Source organism: Anomaloglossus baeobatrachus, chromosome 7, assembly GCF_048569485.1.
Source record: "Anomaloglossus baeobatrachus isolate aAnoBae1 chromosome 7, aAnoBae1.hap1, whole genome shotgun sequence".
In the NCBI taxonomy this organism is placed as follows: domain Eukaryota; kingdom Metazoa; phylum Chordata; class Amphibia; order Anura; family Aromobatidae; genus Anomaloglossus; species Anomaloglossus baeobatrachus.
In genome coordinates, this window is record NC_134359.1 from 56700204 (window position 1) to 56721279 (window position 21076).

Consider the following 21076-nt stretch of genomic DNA (forward strand, 5'->3'; position numbering starts at 1 on the left):
GGTAGGAATTTGGGCCCATTCCTCCTTACAGAACTGGTGTAACTGAACCATGTTTGTAGGTCACCTTGCTCGCACCGATCTTTTCAGCTTTGACCATAACTTTTCAATAGGATTCAGATCAGGGCTTTGTAATGGCCACTCCAAAACATTAACTATGTTATCATTAAGCCACTTTGTAACCAGTTTGGCAGTATGGGACAGGCCATTGTCCATTTGGAAGACCCATCTCAGCCCAAACGTTAAGTTCCTGGCTGATGTCTTGAGATGTTGCTTCAGTGTTGCCACATAATCTTCTTTCCTCATGATGCCATCTAGGAATTTGGGCCCATTCCTCCTGACAGAACTGGTGTAACTGAACCATGTTTGTTGGTCGCCTTGCTTGCACCGATCTTTTCAGCTTTGACCATAACTTTTCAATAGGATTCAGATCAGAGCTGTGTAATGGCCACTCAAAAAACCTTGACTTTGTCATCCTTAATCCACTTTGTAATCAGTTTGGTAGTATACTTTGGGTCATTGTCCATTTGGAAGACCCATTTCTGCCCAAGCTTTGAGTTCCTGGCTGATGTCTTGAGATGTTACTTCAGTGTTGCCACATAATCTTCTTTCCTCATGATGCCATCTATTTTGTGAAGTGCACCAGTCCGTCTTACAACAAAACAACCCCCCCAACATGATGCTGCCACCCCCATGTTTCACAGTTGGGATGGTGTTTGTAGGTTTCAAAATTTCTCATTTTTTCCTCCAAATGTAACAATGGTCATTATGGCCAAACAGTTAAATTTTAGTTTCTATTTTTGACTTTGCAGAAAGTAATGAAAATGCCTTAAAACATTCTTTCTCTCTCATTATTCTGGCATTTGGCAAATATAAATAACTTTGGTTTCTAATTGACCCAAAACGGGAAAGGTTTATTCTGATTCCATTCCAGATAGTGAGAAAAACCTGCAGATATGTCTTTATAGAGAACGGAGGGAAACTTCTGGTTTCAACTGTATATTCTTGTACGTTTTTGTTATGAATTATTATTACCCATTTTGTGAGTATTTTGCATCATTTGCCTTGAAGAAATTTTATACTAAATTACATTCCTGCCTATATAAAAAATATCTGCTATCCTTGTAAGCCCAAAATGCCTGCAGAAGGCTTCAATGACAGTGACACTGAGATGACTGGTAGTGAGAAAAGATTAGAGGGAGAAATATAGCTAATTCCAAATGAGAAAGGGCCACAACTGTCAGGGTGATGGGTGACAGCGCACTTAGTATTTTGTGCAGACAATTTGTATTCCCCTAGCCAAAGTCATATATAAAGATCCCAGCACCTAGCTGACACTCACACGTGGTCATTCATCTTCTGCTTCTGCAGATTTAAAGGCCAGCCCGCTAATAGCTTGTTTGTTCTGCAGATTTACTGCCTGCCAAGAATGGAGAGGAACCCACCATGCAGTTTCTTCTGGAGGTGGTTGATATTCTCATGAACTATGTAAGGAAAACCTTTGATAGATCCACCAAAGTCCTAGATTTTCACCACCCACACCAGCTTCTGGAAGGAATAGAAGGTTTCAACCTGGAGCTGTCGGACAACCCTGAGTCACTGGAGCAGATCCTCGTGGACTGCAGAGATACTTTGAAGTATGGAGTAAGGACAGGTGTGTTACTTTAATGAACTGTTATACACGTATATACCGGTAAATGTGACTGCTGTTTGCCTAACATGATCAGAAATAATACAAAGAAGAAGAAGAAAATACCATGTTTATGTCACGCCCAGGGATATGGGGTACTCGGTTCCGGACAGTGCGTATCTTGGGAATGACACTGGTGTGGCTGTTGCCCGGTTCCGTGCCCTGGGCCCTTTTTATGATGGGAGTGTATTTACAGGGGATTAGAGTAATGTTCATACGTGACGCCACTTGTGGTGTTGCAGCTATATATATGGAGCCGCCGCTGCATAATGTCACTACTGGTGTTGGTGTTAATTGCAGCCTGGATGGTAGGCCCTCCGCAAGCAGGGCCGGGCCCCAGAGGATGGGTGATGTGATGGGCGTCGGAAGAAGGTAGTCCACACAGAGGGTTTATTGCAACTGGTTTTTACTCACTGCTGGTTGATGTTAACAAGTTACCCGAGGCCGACTGGTTTCACCTCCAGGTCCCCTTTGTCCCAGTGCCTGTTTAGTACTCTGGTACCTTCTTCCCCTGCACCTGTCTTTGGTACATGGGTCCCCGTGGCGTAGAGCAACACCCCGTCCGGTGGTTTGTCCATTTCTGTCCGCCTGACAGTAGCGTGAACACTGTGGCGTTGGAGTCTCTGGTCCTGTCCCCGGTTCTCTCTTTGCAACTGAGTCTACGGATTCTTAGGGTCAGCAAGGTACTTGATGGTCCCCTCTCTATGCAGGTGTTAACAGGTCGGCTTGGAGCTCTTTCCTATCCTAGGGTCCTGTACCCCGTTGGTGCGTAGTTCCGGGAGTACTCCACCGTACTCCACCAACAACTACTCTCCTCGGTAACAGGTTACTGTTAACCCGAGCCAGTACGACTCCACACTTCCACCTTTACTCCTCCACACTCTACTCTTGTCTAACACTGACTACTCTCCACAGTCTTTCCCTCCCACCTAGTCAACTAGTGGACTGGACTGGCTTCACCTCTAGGCAGCCATCCATTGGTCCGACCCTAGCTTTGCACCATTGTATAGGGGATTGTTGGGGAAAAACTGGCATTACCTGGGTTTTTGGTGTTACCGGCACTGGTATCCCGAGGCCCTAGGGAGTAGGCCCTGCATCCTAGTGGGGATGCAGAACCTTGTAGCACCCTGATGGCTTCAGGGGCGCTACATTTATATTGTGTAAAAGGATCAGAAGTATGAAATCAGACATGCCACATTACTATTTCCTCCAATGTCCTCTGTCGAGGATCCCAATACACATTAGACTGTTGGCTGAGCCCACCGATATGATCCTGTTCAACCGGTGTTATTCTATTGGGTATGGGTGTCTTAAGGCCACTTTTATATATACAAATATTGGTCCAATTTCAGTCCAATCAGGTGAATATTAATCTAAGCTGGTGTGAAAATAGTCAGTTGATCTGATTGAAATCCGTCTTACTTGCCAGAAATTATTATTATTATTTATTATTATTTATTATTATATATTACAAGTGAAAGAGGGTATACGTACAACAATCATTAACAGTACAAAACAGACTGGTATAGGAGGAGAGAGGACCCTGCCTGCGAGGGCTCACAGTCTACAGGCAATGGGTGATGGTACAATAGGTGAGCACAGAGCTGGTTGCGCAGTGGTCTACTGGACTGATGGCTATTGTAGGTTGTAGACTTGTTGGAAGAGGTGGGTCTTAACGTTCCTCTTGAAGCTTTCCACGGTAGGTGAGAGTCTGATGTGCTGAGGTAGAGTGTTCCAGAGTATGGGGCATGCACGAGAGAAATCTTGTACGCGATTGTGGGAAGAGGAGATAAGAAAGGAGCAGAGAAATCTGATCTGTCTGTCAATCACAATGATTGTAGTGTGTATAAACATCTGAAATATATCTGAGACAACTCCATTATAGGGAATAGAAAGGTTTCATTTTAGGATGATCATAAAAGAAGATGAAGATGAGGATTAGTTCTACCCTGATGGAATAATCGTGAGTGTAAACGGTTAATATAGACCAATTTCTTCATCTGTGAGATTGGTCAGAAATCTAGGATTAACAAACTGTGGTATAGGAGAAGTGGCATCTGAGAAATGGACATCATAATAGAGATAATAGAGAAAAACCTTAGAAGAACGTCTGTAAAGCGCTGTGGAATATGATGGCGCTATATAAACTTAATTATTCTCACCTACAGTGCCTACAAGTAGTATTCAACCCCCTGCAGATTTAGCAGGTTTGATAAGATGCAAATAAGTTAGAGCCTGCAAACTTCAAACAAGAGCAGGATTTATTAACAGATCCATAAATCTTACAAACCAACAAGTTATGTTGCTCAGTTAAATTTTAATACATTTTCAACATAAAAGTGTGGTTCAATTATTATTCAACCCCTAGGTTTAATATTTTGTGCAATAACCCTTGTTTGCAATTACAGCTAATAATCGTCTTTTATAAGACCTGACCAGGCCGGCACAGGTCTCTGGAGTTATCTTGGCCCACTCCTCCATGCAGATCTTCTCCAAGTTATCTAGGTTCTTTGGGTGTCTCATGTAGACTTTAATCTTGAGCTCCTTCCACAAGTTTTCAATTGGGTTAAGGTCAGGAGACTGACTAGGCCACTGCAACACCTTGATTTTTTCCCTCTTGAACCAGGCCTTGGTTTTCTTGGCTGTGTGCTTTGGGTCGTTGTCTTGTTGGAAGATGAAATGACGACCCATCTTAAGATCCTTGATGGAGGAGCGGAGGTTCTTGGCCAAAATCTCCAGGTAGGCCGTGCTATCCATCTTCCCATGGATGTGGACCAGATGGCCAGGCCCCTTGGCTGAGAAACAGCCCCACAGCATGATGCTGCCACCACCATGCTTGACTGTAGGGATGGTATTCTTGGGGTCGTATGCAGTGCCATCCAGTCTCCAAACGTCACGTGTGTGGTTGGCACCAAAGATCTCGATCTTGGTCTCATCAGACCAGAGAACCTTGAACCAGTCTGTCTCAGAGTCCTCCAAGTGATCATGAGCAAACTGTAGACGAGCCTTGACATGACGCTTTGAAAGTAAAGGTACCTTACGGGCTCGTCTGGAATGGAGACCATTGCGGTGGAGTACGTTAAATATGGTATTGACTGAAACCAATGTCCCCACTGCCATGAGATCTTCCCGGATCTCCTTCCTTGTTGTCCTTGGGTTAGCCTTGAGTCTTCGGACAAGCCTGGCCTCGGCACCGGTGGAAACTTTCAAAGGCTGTCCAGGCCGTGGAAGGCTAACAGTAGTTCCATAAGCCTTCCAATTCCGGATGATGCTCCCAACAGTGGAGACAGGTAGGCCCAACTCCTTGGAAAGGGTTTTGTACCCCTTGCCAGCCTTGTGACCCTCCACGATCTTGTCTCTGATGGCCTTGGAATGCTCCTTTGTCTTTCCCATGTTGACCAAGTATGAGTGCTGTTCACAAGTTTGGGGAGGGTCTTAATTAGTCAGAAAAGGCTGGAAAAGGAGATAATTAATCCAAACATGTGAAGCTCATTGTTCTTTGTGCCTGAAATACTTCTTAATACTTTAGGGGAACCAAACAGAATTCTTGTGGTTTGAGGGGTTGAATAATAAATGACCCTCTGAATAAACTTTTCACAATTTAAAAAAAAAAAATAAAAAAAGAAATAACATTCTTTTTTGCTGCAGTGCATTTCACACTTCCAGGCTGATCTACAGTCCAAATGTCACAATGCCAAGTTAATTCCGAATGTGTAAACCTGCTAAATCTGCGGGGGGTTGAATACTACTTGTAGGCACTGTATATGATTTTGTCTTTTTAGGCAGAAAGGTCAAAATCTATATCCTGCAAAAAAAGTTACTTTTTAAAAAAAAAAAATGGGTTAAGATAAATAAAAAAGGCTAGTTGCAAAAATAATCCTATATTTGAATATATTTTATATTGTCATTATATATAGTATAATATCTCAATGAACCTATACAGGGATAAGACTCAGAAATGCCATCCTGTCTGGTAGAAACAGCTCCATCCAAGGGCTATCCTTAGGGAATAGCAACTGCCTAAAATATGAAGTTGTCCTAGCGTTAGTAAGCTGAGCAGCAGCACTCAATGTCAGGCAGCAGCTGCAAAAGCAAACAAGATTTTAGGGTGTATAAAAGAGAGATTAGGTCCCGTGATATCAACGTATTGTTATTGTTACCCCTCTATAAATCATATAAATCACTTGTAAGGCCACATCTGGAATATGGGATCCAGTTTTGGGCTCCACATTTTAAAAAGGATATTCAGGAGTTAGAGTCAGTTCAAAGGCGAGTAACTAGACTACTACAAGGAATGGAGGCCTCACGTATGATGAGAGGTTGAAAAAGTTAGAGTTGTTTTGCTTAGAAAAAATATGTCTTAGAGAAGATCTCATTTATATGTATAAATACATGTGTAGTCAATATAAAGGACGAGTACATGACTTATTCCTTCCAAAGACAATACTAAGGACCAGGGGGCATACACTGCAAGTGGAAGAAAAGCGATTCCGGCAGCTAAATAGGAAAGGGTTCTTTACAGTTAAAGCAGTCAGACTGTGGAATGCCCGACCATAAGAGGCAGTAATGGCAGATAATATAACAGCTTTTAAAGAGGGCTGGATGATTTCCACAGTACACACAACATTGTTGGTTATAAAAGTGACAAAATATAAAATTGGTGGAGGAAGGTTGAACTAGATGGACCTAGGTCTTTTTTCAACCTACGTAAAGGGTGCTTTACACGCTGCGACATCGCTAACGATATATCGTCTGGGTCACGGTGTTTGTGACGCACATCCGGCGTCGTTAGCGACATTGCAGCATGTAACACCTCTGAGCGACCTAAAACGATCGCAAAAGAGGTAAAAATCGTTGGTATTGGAGAGGTCGCTCCAACACCAAAAATCGTTGACAGGTGAGTAGCGAGGTTGTATGTCGTTCCTGCGGCAGCACACAGCGCTATGTGTGACACCGCAGGAACGAGGAAACTCACCGTACCTGCTTCCCGCCGGCAATGAGGAAGGAAGGGGGTGGGCGGGATGTTTGGCCCGCTCATCTCCGCTTCTCCTCTGTTATTGGGCAGCCATTTAGTGCCGTCGCTATGACGCTGAACGAACCGCCCCCTTAAAAAGGAGGCGGTTCACCGGTCACAGCGGCATCGCTAGGCAGGTAAGTAGTGTGACGGGTGTAAGCGATGTTGTGCGCCACGGGCAGCGATTTGCCCATGTCGCACAACCGACGGGGGTGGGTACGCTCGCTAGCGATATCGGTACCGATATCGCAGCGTGTAAAGTACCCTTAACTGTGTAAGATGGAAGACCACATGATTAACTATGGTAATTCTTATTGTCCATGCCACGGGTCACAATAAGTGGAGACATATTTGGAGGCTCATTAATTGCAGGCATATAGGGAAACACTGTGCCACATTAGAAAACATATAGCTTAAAAAGGAGCCAGGAGAGTGGAAAACAGTCAACTGGGATGGTCTCTGTTTGCTTCTCCCTAGTGTTGAGCGAGTAGTTAGCTATTCGTACTCGCTATGATGTTAGCGAGTACTGTCTGCTACTCGCATATTTGTTATGAGTAGCGGGCACAATGTAAGTCAATGGGAAATACTCGCTAAGTAGCGAGTAACCCGAAAGCCGTACTTTTTGTGCGAGTAGTGGACAGTACTCGCTAATGTAGCGCACCTGAGCCACTCATGGCACTACAAGGAACTGCATCCTCTTGGGGATGCAGGACCTACCACCTGGGACCTGGAGTACCAGTGCCGATACCACCAAAGCACAACCAAAATCCTAGTTCTCCACTCCACACCGGGAATACAGGGTTAATCAAGTAAGGGGATGTCGCTTAAAGGTAGGAACCAGTCCAGGGATTAGTCAGCCTGGTGGAAGGGGATAGACAGAACAGTGGCACACAGAGAGGTGTGCGGACGTGCTCGAGCTGGGTCCGTGCGACGGTGACCCGGGAGCACAGGAGAGAGGTCGCCAGGGTGGGTACGGACAAGTACCACTGGGATCAGAGCACGCATGGGGCACAGGGCCCTAGATCAGGCACCTGTTCTACATGGCTTGATAATCACCTGCACGGTGAGGACACCTTCATGGACTTCACCAAACTAAATAATCCGGGTGGCATCAGCTGTAAACTAGGATCGGGGTTCGGACACTTACCTCCCCACAGGGTACGCACTGCCCGCCGTACAGAGAAGGAGACTGTTACCCCAAAAGGGACAGTTGGGCCCCAAACGCTCCATGCTACGGGGACCCAACCAACAGAGAGTGCCGGGGGCAGAGCAACCTGGGTCACTACATTGGCACTGATACTCCATGGGACCTGAACCAGTCAGAGTAAGTAGAGACTGTTCATTACAACCTTGTGTGGTCTCCGTTACTGCCCTTCACATCTCCCAGGCACGGCCCTACCTGTGGAGGGCCCAATATCATTGCTGCAGCCACCATCAGCCCTGGGAGTACCCACATTCAGCAGCGGCGGTTCTACATCCTTAACTGCAACCCGCAGGTGACGTACACTAAAGGGTGCTTTACACGCTGCGATATCGGTAACGATATATCATCGAGGTCACGTCGGTAGTGATGCACATCTGGCGCCGTTACCGACATCGCAGCGTGTGACACCAATGAGCGACGATCAACGAGCACAAAAACGTGAAAAATCGTTGCTCGTTGACACGTCGCTCATTTCCTTAATATCGTTTCTGCTGCTGGTACGATGTTGTTCGTTGCTCCTGCGGCATCACACATCGCTGTGTGTGACACCGCAGGAGCGACGAACATCTCCTTACCTTCCTCCACCGGCAATTCAGAAGGAAGGAGGTGGGCGGGATGTAACGTCCCGCTCATCTCCGCCCCTCCGCTTCTATTGGACGCCTGCCGTGTGACGTCGCTGTGACGCCACACAAACCGCCCCCTTAGAAAGAAGGCAGTTAGCCGGCCAGAGCGACGTCGCAGGGCAGGTAAGTCCGTGTGATGGGGACTAACGAGGTTGTGCGCCACGGGCAGCGACTTGCCCCTGTCGCACAACCGACGGGGGCGGGTACGATCACTTGCGATCTCGCTAGCAAGATTGCAGCGTGTAAAGCCCTCTTAACTTTCACCCCTACTTTAAATAATTCACCTTTTACAAGAGAAGCCCCAGGGCACGGGACCAGGCAACGGCCACCAGAGTGACATTCCCATTTGTAACCGCCCGGGACCGAGTACCCCCTTCCTTGGGCGACACACTAACAGCATAACAAGTACGAATAGTTAGCTACTCGCTCAACACTACTTCTCCCCATTAGACTTGGATAGGTCTATCCCTTTTTAGTATATATGAAGGGACCTGTCAATCAAGCAGTGTCAGGCGGGGAGAATTCGGGACCCGTGGACTCTTCTTCGTGCTTCTGCCATATTTTTAAACTAGATATCTGTAATGGTGAAGCCTGTTCCAGATATATGCTACCTGTAGCTCTGGCAGCTAGCAAGTACCAACCTGCAATAAAAATCCCCTATTTGACCATTTGGGGTAACGTTTGGCTCTTTGAACCAATGTCTTGGAACATCTGCTGAGTCTTTCTAAAAATTGCCCTATAAGCAATCTCTAATTCATGGTCTTTAGAAGCGGCAGGTCTCTTCTTTGGAAACACTTTACTAAGAAGAGTGTTATCCTCATCAAAAGCAAACTTAACATATACCAAGGGAAACATCTCATTAGGCTAAACAGCATTGCATGTGAATGGATGGCACTATCCTGTACACCAGGGGCCTGGATATATAGACCCTCTGTGGGACGTGAAGCATATACCCTCATTGTGAAGCGACAGTTCCACGTTCATTATGCTCTTTATAGATAATCAGATGAAGCTATTCAGGTAATGTGCCGTCTAAATCTTTAACGAGAATAGTTTTAATACGCCGAGTTCAAAATGACAAATCATTGCATGGTTAACGTTCCTTACAAAAAATCAAAATGGCCCTAAAATCCGGAGTTGATGCATTTCCTGATGTGTTTTTGTTTGCTTTTTGACAGATCGAATATAAAGTAATTATATCTGTACCAGGCATTTCTTGGTCTAAAGCTGCTTAACTATAGTGAGAAGTATGAATTTATTACAGAAAAAAATAAGAAATGTCCATATTTGTACTGCAGAAGGGATTTCATGGCACATTTCAATTTTCTGCAAGATTGCCCACAGGAGGCTGGAGATGACAGACAAGATCTTATTGAATTTACTTATTTAGTTGAAGTTATTTATATAGCGCTGGCATATTCTGTAGCACGCCCCCATATATCCAATGGGTTCACAGTCTAATCTCCATTTTATATCCACATAATGAGGGTCAATTTACCTACTATTAAAGCAATCGCATACGGAGAACTCTACACATGACTCCTACAGGAACTTTTATCACCTCCCATTTTAAATTTATATGTATTGGATCCCTTTGCAGCTTTAACTGTTTACACTGTATACACAATTCTTTGAAGAGTTTGGAGGTGTATGGAAACTTTCGCCTAGTCATACAGAAGAGCATTTGTGAGGTCAGACGCTGATGATGGAGGAGAGGCCGGGCTCACAATCTCCATTCTAGTTCATCTCAAAGGTGTTTGATGGGGTTGAGGTCTGGGCTCTGTGTTGGTGTAACTCTGCGTCCCTCCACTCCATTCTCTCCTGCAGGGACGTGCTCTGACTCACCGCCATAGCCAGGTCGTTCCATGCTGCTTTCCCACATAGGCTTCTCCTCCCGCCTCCCGGAGTCTGTGCACATGTGACAGGATCTCCGAGAGAGTTCTTAAGGAGTGCGCGCATGCTGCTGCCCCTCTGTTAAAGGGCCAGCATGCCACTCCTAGGAAGTGCCGTCCTGTCCAGCCTGGTGCCGTCCTGTTCCTGCCTGTACCTGGTGCCATCATGTCCTGCCCGTAACTGGCTACCAGCCCATCCTACCTGTTGGCACCTAGTTCCAGTCCTGTCCTTGCCCGTACCTAACTACAAGCTTGTCCTGCCTGTTGGCAGCTGGTTCTAGTCCTGTCCCACCTGTACCTGCTGCCTGTCCATCCTGCCTTGTTGGTACTAGTAACTTTGCCTGTCGGTCCTGCCCTTTTGGTGCTAGAGACTCTGCCTGTCCGTGCTGCCTGTGTTGTCTGCCTTGAGCCACCCTGGTGGTCCCTGTCTGCACTTGAGACTCAGTCCTGTCTGCTCCTGTGTCTGCCCCTGTCCTGGGGGTCAGCTGCCACAGTTCCAGTCCTCTTCCACATGTTATGATATACCCGGGGTCTCCCTGTGGTCCAGTCGGACCACTTATATCTCGCCGCAACACCATCCCCGGCGGCAATCATTACAGCTGGTGATGTTCTTCCACACCAAACTCACCCAATCATGCATTGTGTACTGGACATAGTGATGGGGAACAGAAAAGGGCCTTCCCCATTCTGTTCTCACAAGGTTGGAAGCTCCAATTTTCCAAAATGTCTTGGGCAGATATATCTTCAGTGGAACTAAAAGGCCAATGAAGACTCCTGAAAAACATCCCTATACCATTATCCCTCCTCTACCAAACATTACAGCTGGCAACCACTGGCGGACACAGACCAAAAAGGGCCCTTGTGCAAAAACAGTATATGGATGCATGAAACTCCCAGCGGGGGCACAGTGTTTGTGCCAGATGAAGTCTGTACTCTGCAGTTATGGAGTCAGCAGAGCGTTGGTGGCTTTTCTGCCCTCTGCTCCTCACAGCACTTAGTGACCCTGCTCTAAAATAACAGGGTCTCCACTTTGTGGCTGAGTTGCTGCGGGTCCTTCCACTTCTCAGTTATATCCCTCACAGGTGATGCAGGAAGATTTAGGAGGGAAGAAATATTCATACACCGGTGGCTCCAAATAACCAAGCTGGTATCAGAGTCGGATGTTATACATCGGGGACAAGGGGTCGGATGTTAATCACCAGGGATGAGGGGTCAGATGTTATACACTGGGGACGAGGGGTCAGATGTTATACATCGGGGATGAGGGGTCAGGTGTTATACACTGGGGACGAGGGGTCAGATGTTATACATCGGGGTTGAGGGGTCAGATGTTATACACCTTGGACGAGGGGTTGGATGCTATTCACCGGAGCAAGGGGTCGGTTGTTATACACCGGGGACGAGGGGTCAGATGTTATACATCGGGGATGAGGGGTCAGATGTTATACATCGGGGATGAGGGGTCTGATGTTATACACCGGAGCAAGGGGTCGGTTGTTATACACCGGGAGGAGGGGTCTGATGTTATACACTGGGGACGAGGGGTCATATGCTATACATCGGGGATGAGGGGTCAGATGTTATTGTCACGGGCGGAGGAGGGGACGCTGCGCTCTCCCACTGCTCGGGTCCGGCTGCTGCTGCTGCTGCTCGGTGGTGGCTCGAGCGGTGGGCCAGATCCCGGGGACTCGAGCGGCGTTCCTCGCCCGTGAGTGAAAAGGGGATTTTGATTGTGGGGATTTGATATTGTCCGTGACGCCACCCACAGTTGTGGTGAGATTGGTGACACCACCGCTGCTCTGGACGGGGATCCCGGGAGCGATGACAGGGAGCAGCCTGGATGTTAGTTCTCCCCTTCGTGGGTAGGGGGTTGGTTGTCCCGGGGCCCGGTGATGGGGTAGGGATGGATGGCAGGCGGGTTACGGGGCCTGGCGAGGTGCAGGGTCGCGTGGGCAGCGCTGTGCTGCACGGCACGATGGTACTCACTCAGCCAATGATGTACACAAAGTCTCCGGTAAAACAAGCGGCTGGATGGACGGGTCCCACAGACGGCTGCGGTTTTTCTCCTCCCGGCAGGTTGATGGTGACTGCCTTTCCCTGCACCTGTGTAGTGTAGACGGTTCCAATGGGTTCCCACCGGTAACCCGCTCCCCAGCTTGGATGGGTGCTGAAGGAGCCCCTTTTGCCCGCAGGCTCTGGCCCTGGGAACTTTAGCCTTGGCGGTGACTGTGTTTCCCTCTCTCGGTTGGACGGTTGCCTTCTGTCGGGACTTGGCTGCTGGGAAACCCAGGAGGTTCCCTTCGCTAACGGATTTGACAAATTCATGGCGACTCCTAGCCTTGTCGGGGTCCGTAAGCCCCTGCCGGATGGTGCTGGCTTCTCAAGCGTACCGGTCCGGTACCGCCGGGCCACCGCCCGTCTACGGTCCTTACGGCTAGCTCCAATAGGCCTCTCCTGCAGACGGTCACCACCGTCTGCCAACCTTGCTGTTCCGTCCGGGCCACACACCCGGACTAACTTCTGTCTCCTCCTCTACCACTTTCCTTCCTCTCACTTTCACTTCCAAATTCCTCTCTCTACTCTTCCCGCCTCCAGGACTGTGAACTCCTCGGTGGGTGGAACCAACCGCCTGGCCCACCCCCTGGTGTGAACATCAGCCCCTGGAGGGAGGCAACAAGGGTTTTTGTGTGACTTTGGTGTGCCTGACCAGGAGTGTGGGGTGTGTTGGTGTTGCGTTTGTGACGTCCTGGCTTGCCCAGGGTGCCACATTCCCCCTTAGTAAAATGCAGACCGTCCGCGGGCTGCCCGTCCATCACCGGTTTTATTTTCACAACTGAAAACGGTAAAACAGGTTACAAGTATATTAACTTCTTCCCACATCGGGAGGCACATTCTTAAATGTTACTAACGGTAACGGCTTCTGCTCTCTCCCACCCAAGCAACCTGGCCCTGATGCTGCCCCTAAGCAAATGGGCAGCACCCCTTGACCCCAGTCCAGCACAAGTTACCCGAGCGGGTTCTGTCCTTTTCAGAGGACCCACGTCCATGGGGAACCCCTGAAACCCCCGGAGGATCGCCACCGGTTGCGGTAGTGGCGGGCCTGGGCCGTCACTTCCCTCCAGGCCCATCCTCCAAATCAGCCTCTCCGGAGGCGGTAACGATAAGGCCATAAAACAACATTTTTATTTACAGACCACAAGTTCGTGGTTGCCCTGCCAGTTCTCGGGCTTGTCCGTAGCAGTTTCTACGCATAATTTGCAAACAGTCCCCACGGGGACAACAGTTGCCGGCAACGACCGGTTCTAATCAGGTTTGTTAATCTGGTGACATCTTCGGTTATCATTCACTTATCATTGGTTAACACTTTCAAACGGTACTTTGATGGTCCCAACGGGGACAACTTGCAACGGGACTCCGCTGCCATCACTCAGACTCCTCGGCGTCGGTCGGGGGAGGGGGTGCGGTGAACACTAGGGCCTCTTGGCTGCCCCTCAGCTTTGCATCCAACGCAAACCACCCCCTCTCCCCGCAGTGCCGGGTGTACTGCACCAGGTCTCCCGGCATCAGGTTGCGGCCTGGGTGCTCCTCCGGCAGCTGGGCGTTGACATCCCGCCGGGCTACAAAGACTTCGGCCTCCAGGCCCGGCTCGTAAATAAAGCCATAGCCCCGGCGGACATCAAACCGCCTCACCTGCCCTTCATACAAGGGGCCCTGGACACGGAAGGTCGCTTGCCGGAGGCTTTCTTTTTCCCGGATCGTGCGGGCCACCAACTCTGCCTTCTTCCTCTCCCTTTCCGCGATCTTCGGGCCCAGCGGTGTCGGCTCCCTGTCCCAATACGGGGCTGCTGCGAGCTCCGGCGCACGGGTCGGGCCCCGCGAGACCTTCTGGACACTGCCCACCACTGGCAATCTGGGTGGAAGGTCCCGCGGTGACTTGGCCTGGGGTGCTGCCCTGCAGCGGCAACCCAGCGCAACCTCAGCCGAGGTGTGGGGGATGGGCACAGGGGTCCTCTTCCGCCTGGCCTCCTGCACGGGGCGGCCTGTCGGCTCCGGCTCGGGGGAACTCTCCGCAGATGCCTCCGGTTCGGGCTTCGGCACCTTCCACGGTAGCTGTTCTGGTCGATCACGGGCTCCGGCTGCAGGCCGATCCGCCTGGGCGGACGTGTGGGGTTCCGCTACCGGTTGCGGTGGTAGCGGGCCTAGTGGCGGGGGCGCGGCGGCCAATACGGGTAGCGGGGGAGGTAGCTGGGCGAGCGGGTGTGGACCGGGTCCCTCGGCCGCGATGACCGACCCTCTAGGGGTACAGGGGCGTGGGTCACTCACCCTCCCTTCTGAAACTCCCTCTTCCTCGCGTCTCCGCACGGTCGCCACAACCTCCGCCATGTCGGCATCCCACTCCTCCAGGAGGAGCTGCATTTTGACCTGCAGCCGTTGTTGGAGCTGAGCGGTCCGGATCTCCACCCACGCTGCGGTTCCAGGCACGGGGGCTACGGTGCTGCGGGACGGCATGAACATGGCTCTGGCGGCCTCTTCCAGGAACTAGCAACAAGATGGCCGCAGGGTCCTGGCATCCCTGCCTTTATAGCCGCGGGCTACATGCGGCCAGACGCCATCAGTCCCCCTTAGTCGCTTTCCGGCTCCTCCTCTACAGGGGCGGGGCTTTGGCCTTCACGCCTCCACTGCTCCAGGAGACGCTCGAGCGGGAATTTTTCGCGCCCAAAATGGCGGCTTCTCCAATTTTTCGGCCAGACACCTCCGGCGGTCACAAGGCGCACCTCTACCAGACGGCAGAGCGGTAAGATCCTGTTCGTGACGCCAAGTTGTCGCGGGCGGAGGAGGGGACGCTGCGCTCTCCTACTGCTCGGGTCCGGCTGCTGCTGCTGCTCGGTGGTGGCTCGAGCGGTGGGCCGGATCCCGGGGACTCGAGCGTCGTTCCTCGCCCGTGAGTGAAAAGGGGATTTTGATTGTGGGGATTTGATATTGTCCGTGACGCCACCCACGGTTGTGGTGAGATTGGTGACACCACTGCTGCTCTGGACGGGGATCCCGGGAGCGATGACAGGGAGCAGCCTGGATGTTAGTTCTCCCCTTCGTGGGTAGGGGGTTGGTTGTCCCGGGGCCCGGTGATGGGGTAGGGATGGATGGCAGGCGGGTTACGGGGCCTGGCGAGGTGCAGGGTCGCGGGGGCAGCGCTGTGCCGCACGGCACGGTGGTACTCACTCAGCCAATGATGTACACAAAGTCTCCGGTAAAACAAACGGCTGGATGGACGGGTCCCACAGACGGCTGCGGTGTTTCTCCTCCCGGCAGGTTGATGGTGACTGCCTTTACCTGCACCTGTGTAGTGTAGACGGTTCCAATGGGTTCCCACCGGTAACCCGCTCCCCAGCTTGGATGGGTGCTGAAGGAGCCCCTTTTGCCCGCAGGCTCTGGCCCTGGGAACTTTAGCCTTGGCGGTGACTGTGTTTCCCTCTCTCGGTTGGACGGTTGCCTTCTGTCGGGACTTGGCTGCTGCGAAACCCAGAAGGTTCCCTTCGCTAACGGATTTGACAAATTCACGGCGACTCCTAGCCTTGTCGGGGTCCGTAAGCCCCTGCCGGATGGTGCTGGCTTCTCTTTGCATACCGGTCCGGTACCGCCGGGCCACCGCCCGTCCACGGTCCTTATGGCTAGCTCCAATAGGCCTCTCCTGCAGACGGTCACCACCGTCTGCCAACCTTGCTGTTCCGTCCGGGCCACACACCCGGACCAACTTCTGTCTGATCCTCTACCACTTTCCTTCCTCTCACTTTCACTTCCAAACTCCTCTCTCTACTCTTCCCGCCTCCAGGACTGTGAACTCCTCAGTGGGTGGGACCAACCGCCTGGCCCACCCCCAAGTGTGAACATCAGCCCCTGGAGGGAGGCAACAAGGGTTTTTGTGTGACTTTGGTGTGCCTGACCGGGAGTGTGGGGTGTGTTGGTGTTGCGCTTGTGACGTCCTGGCTTGCCCAGGGCGCCACATTATACATCGGGGATGAGGGGTCAGATGTTATACACCTTGGACGAGGGGTCTGATGTTATACACTGGGGACAAGTGGTCAGATGTTATACATCGGAGATGAGGGGTCAGATGTTATACACTGGGGACGAGGAGTCAGATGTTATACATCGGGGATGAGGGGTCAGATGTTATACATCGGGGATGAGGGGTCAGATGTTATACACTGGAGACGAGGGGTCAGATGTTATACATCGGGGATGAGGGGTCAGATGTTATACATCGGGGATGAGGGGTCAAATGTTATACATCGGGGATGAGGGGTCAGATGTTATACATCGGGGACGAGGGGTCAGATGTCATACATCGGGGATGAGGGGTCAGATGTTATACAGCTTGGACGAGGGGTTGGATATTAAACAGCGGAACAAGGGGTCGGTTGTTATACACCGGGGATGAGGGGTTAGATGTTACATTGGAATGAGGGGTCAGATGTTATACAAGGATGGCAGTGGGTCTGAGTAAAACACGGAATCGAACAATTAAGACGTGTGTCCCAACATTTTGTCTGTGCAATGTAGATGTTGGCTGGTCCCAGTTGCTGTGGCAGGTGACTGTCACAGCTCTGCCATATACACGTCAGACATTTTATTAGTAAAACATAATAGGTCAGACATCCCGGCTCATTGTTCTCTATATACCAGGCCTATATGATTTGCCGTGTAAATGTCTGGGTGCGGCCGCAGAGTAAACAATGGTTGGAGTGCACCTGGTGCAGGCAAACAGATCCCAGGCAGATGTGCCCATTACAAGCCTGACCTCCATGGTCCAGGTGTATTTACCGATGAGCAGGAGCACAATGTGACTGCTTCCATAGCTGTATGATGACTGTCGCTGTCAGGATCCACAATGCTGTACCATTTTCTCTCTTCACATCATTAAGTGTAATCAAAATGTGCAGCTAATTAAAGCAGTTCAGTCTCCGCTAATGGCAGCCCTTCTAGAACTCACTCCTAAGTAATCTTTTTAGTCATTAGCATTAATAACCCCGAAGCTTAACAAACCCAGAGCCGGAGTGAGTTTTTTAGCGGCTGCCATGTCAGTGGAGGCAGATTAGGTCGCTGATCATTTTGCACAAGCTGTTCTTGACCCAGCCGCCTGATTTATGGAGCAGTATATGGCCTGAATGGGGTTTATTTTAGTGCTTCGCATTTCATGGATTTTTTATTTCATTTTTTTCCATTTTTTTTTCTTTTACCAAAAACATTTTATAGGCCCAGATGTGATGTCCTTCAATTGGAGTTTACTCTTTAGTCCCTAATAAATATGAAACTTTTCAAACATTGCAAAACCTGTGGAATACGGAAGAGAAAAAAGCCATCGCTCTCCTGTTACACTGCTCATATTGTTACATATCATAATGCAGAATATCTTGTCACTATTTATTCCTTATCAACACTTATAAAGGTTACAATTTTTTTTTGCTTTACTTAATTGCATGTATTTGAGGCTAAATATAATTGTCACATTGTGGTTGCATTTAAAATTTTGTCTTTTACAGGCTAGTTTGATGTGATCTGTGGTCATAAATCATAAAAAAGAGATACTTGTCCCATTGAACCACCAGAACGAGCTCACTGACAGATTCACCGTTAGCTCACTCTGCAGTCATCAATAGAGAGTCATATAAGACAACGGTGCAACATTTTTAATGAAACCCAATTACAAAAAATATTTTTATCCCCAAATGGCCAAAGGGCCATGGGAATGGTGGATAAGGACAACCAAAAACACGCTTTCTGGGCTGGCCAATGAAAACTTGCATTAAAAACAAAACCATGTTTAGACTCGGGGAAAAAAGGGTAAATACCAAAGTTATCCAGGTTGCAGTCCTAAATTCAGATTACATATTCCCCGCACAGAAGTAGGGGAGCAGCCCACCACAAAAGTAGTTTATAAAAGAAGAGAGGAGGGTTTTCCAGTGAGGAAGTAAGTGTCCAAAAAAATGTTAAAACATATCTTTATTAAATAGCTTAAAAAAAGTATAGAAAAAAACAGCGTGGACATATGAAACAAGCAAGGGGGAGGGGACTACACGTTTCGGTAAGTAATCTTCATCATGGTCCGGGACTATGATGAAGGTTACTTACCGAAACGCGTAGTCCCCTCCCCCTTGTTTGTTTCATATGTCCTCACTGTTTTTTTTCTACACTTTTTTAAGCTAATATATTTTAACATTTTTTGGACACTTAATTCCTCACTGGAAAACCCTCCTTTCTTCTTCCATGTTTAGATTTTGCCTCATCGGATCATATACACAACCTGCCACCTGTGGCATAAAGTTCAGTGTGGGATGAACAGGCTACTCTTGATGCTCATATCACAGTCATGGCTTCCTAGGAAGGTATATACCATAAGTCCGATCTATGGACAGCATGAGAAGGAGAAATCTATAAACTGATATATCGGTTTGTTAGAAAAGAGTCAATATACTTTGTATTTTGTTCATTGGAATGCCTGGTGTTTGTGTGTGTGTATGAGTCCAGTGGGTGGCAACTACTGAGTAGGACCGCCCACTGGACTCCTATGTATGCAAATATCATAATTTTCAATGAGTGCAATACAAATTATAATGAATCTTTTCCCACTAACATGTATATCAATATATATATATATATATCTCAATATATCAATATTAGAGATGAGCGAACCGGTCCCGGTTCGGCTCGAGGCGGTTCGCCGAACGGGGGGTCTGGCTCGAGTTCGGCTCGTCGAACGTTCGACGAACCGAACTCGAGCCCATAGGAAACAATGGCAGGCAATCACAAACACAGTAAAACACCTAGAAAACACCCTCAAAGGTGTCCAAAAGGTGACAAACAACTCACAACACAACACAAACACATGGGAAAGTGACAAGGACATGTACTCATGCGAAAACAAAACAGCTGGACAAGGAAAAAGAGGAGGACACACAGATATAGGCATGGCACGCCCTTCTAAAGTCATGTAAAACACCGCAAGGTGACTCCAAGCGGAGTCTCCCTTTTTTCCAAAAATTGGGCCCCACACACCCACCCCTTCAGTGGCAGCAGTTGTGCCCCAGTTGTACACTTCACAGCTAGATTTGCATCAAGCACATTCAAAAATACGCCATTCTTATCCGTCCCCAGGATGACACCGGGGTAGGTAGCAAAGTCTTTCCTGATCCCAGCTCTGTTCATCTTGGCTTCTTTTAAAAACACAGCAAGCAAGGGTTACTCCAAGCGGAGTCTCCCTTTTTTCCAAAAATTGGGCCCCACACACACCCACCCCTTCAGTGGCAGCACTTGGGCCCCAGTTGTACACTTCACAGCTAGATTTGCATCAAGCACATTCAAAAATACGCTATTCTTAACCGTCCCCAGGATGACACCGGGGTAGGTAGCAAAGTCTTTCCTGATCCCAGCTCTGTTCATCTTGGCTTCTTTTAAAAACACAGCAAGCAAGGGTTACTCCAAGCGGAGTCTCCCTTTTTTCCAAAAATTGGGCCACACAGACACCCACCCCATCAGTGGCAGCACTTGGGCCCTAGTTGCAAACAGGATGTTTTGATTTGCATCAAGCACATTCAAAAATACGCTATTCTTAGCCGTCCACAGGATGACACCGGGGTAGGTAGCAAAGTCTTTCCTGATCCCAGCTCTGTTCATCTTGGCTTCTTTTAAAAACACAGCAAGCAAGGGTTACTCCAAGCGGAGTCTCCCTTTTTTCCAAAAATTGGGCCACACAGACACCCACCCCATCAGTGGCAGCACTTGGGCCCTAGTTGCAAACAGGATGTTTTGATTTGCATCAAGCACATTCAAAAATACGCTATTCTTAGCCGTCCCCAGGATGACACCGGGGTAGGTAGCAAAGTCTTTGCTGACCCATGACTTGTTCATCTTGGCTTCTTTTAAAAACAATGTAAGCAAGGGTTACTCCAAGCGGAGTCTCCCTTTTTTCCAAAAATTGGGCCACACAGACACCCACCCCATCAGTGGCAGCACTTGGGCCCTAGTTGCAAACAGGATGTTTTGATTTGCATCAAGCACATTCAAAAATACGCTATTCTTAGCCGTCCCCAGGATGACACCGGGGTAGGTAGCAAAGTCTTTGCTGACCCATGACTTGTTCATCTTGGCTTCTTTTAAAAACAATGTAAGCAAGGGTTACTCCAAGCGGAGTCTCCCTTTTTTCCAAAAATTGGGCCACACAGACACCCACCCCATCAGTGGCAGCACTTGGGCCCTAGTTGCAAACAGGATGTTTTGATTTGCATCAAGCACATTCAAAAATACGCTATTCTTAGCCGTCCACAGGATGACACCGGGGTAGGTAGCAAAGTCTTTCCTGATCCCAGCTCTGTTCATCTTGGCTTCTTTTAAAAACACAGCAAGCAAGGGTTACTCCAAGCGGAGTCTCCCTTTTTTCCAAAAATTGGGCCACACAGACACCCACCCCATCAGTGGCAGCACTTGGGCCCTAGTTGCAAACAGGATGTTTTGATTTGCATCAAGCACATTCAAAAATACGCTATTCTTAGCCGTCCCCAGGATGACACCGGGGTAGGTAGCAAAGTCTTTGCTGACCCATGACTTGTTCATCTTGGCTTCTTTTAAAAACAATGTAAGCAAGGGTTACTCCAAGCGGAG

The 21076-nt window shown here is 49.0% G+C and overlaps 1 protein-coding gene across 2 annotated transcripts in view; it reads left to right on the forward strand.

The window, feature by feature from the left end:
- Positions 1-21076, forward strand: part of GAD1 (glutamate decarboxylase 1) — a 130128-nt gene that overhangs the window by 60387 nt on the left and 48665 nt on the right. For both annotated transcript variants that reach the window (XM_075317315.1, XM_075317316.1), the window contains exon 5: positions 1409-1651. In XM_075317315.1, the coding sequence (XP_075173430.1) occupies positions 1409-1651 (243 nt within the window). The remainder of the gene's footprint in view (positions 1-1408; positions 1652-21076) is intronic.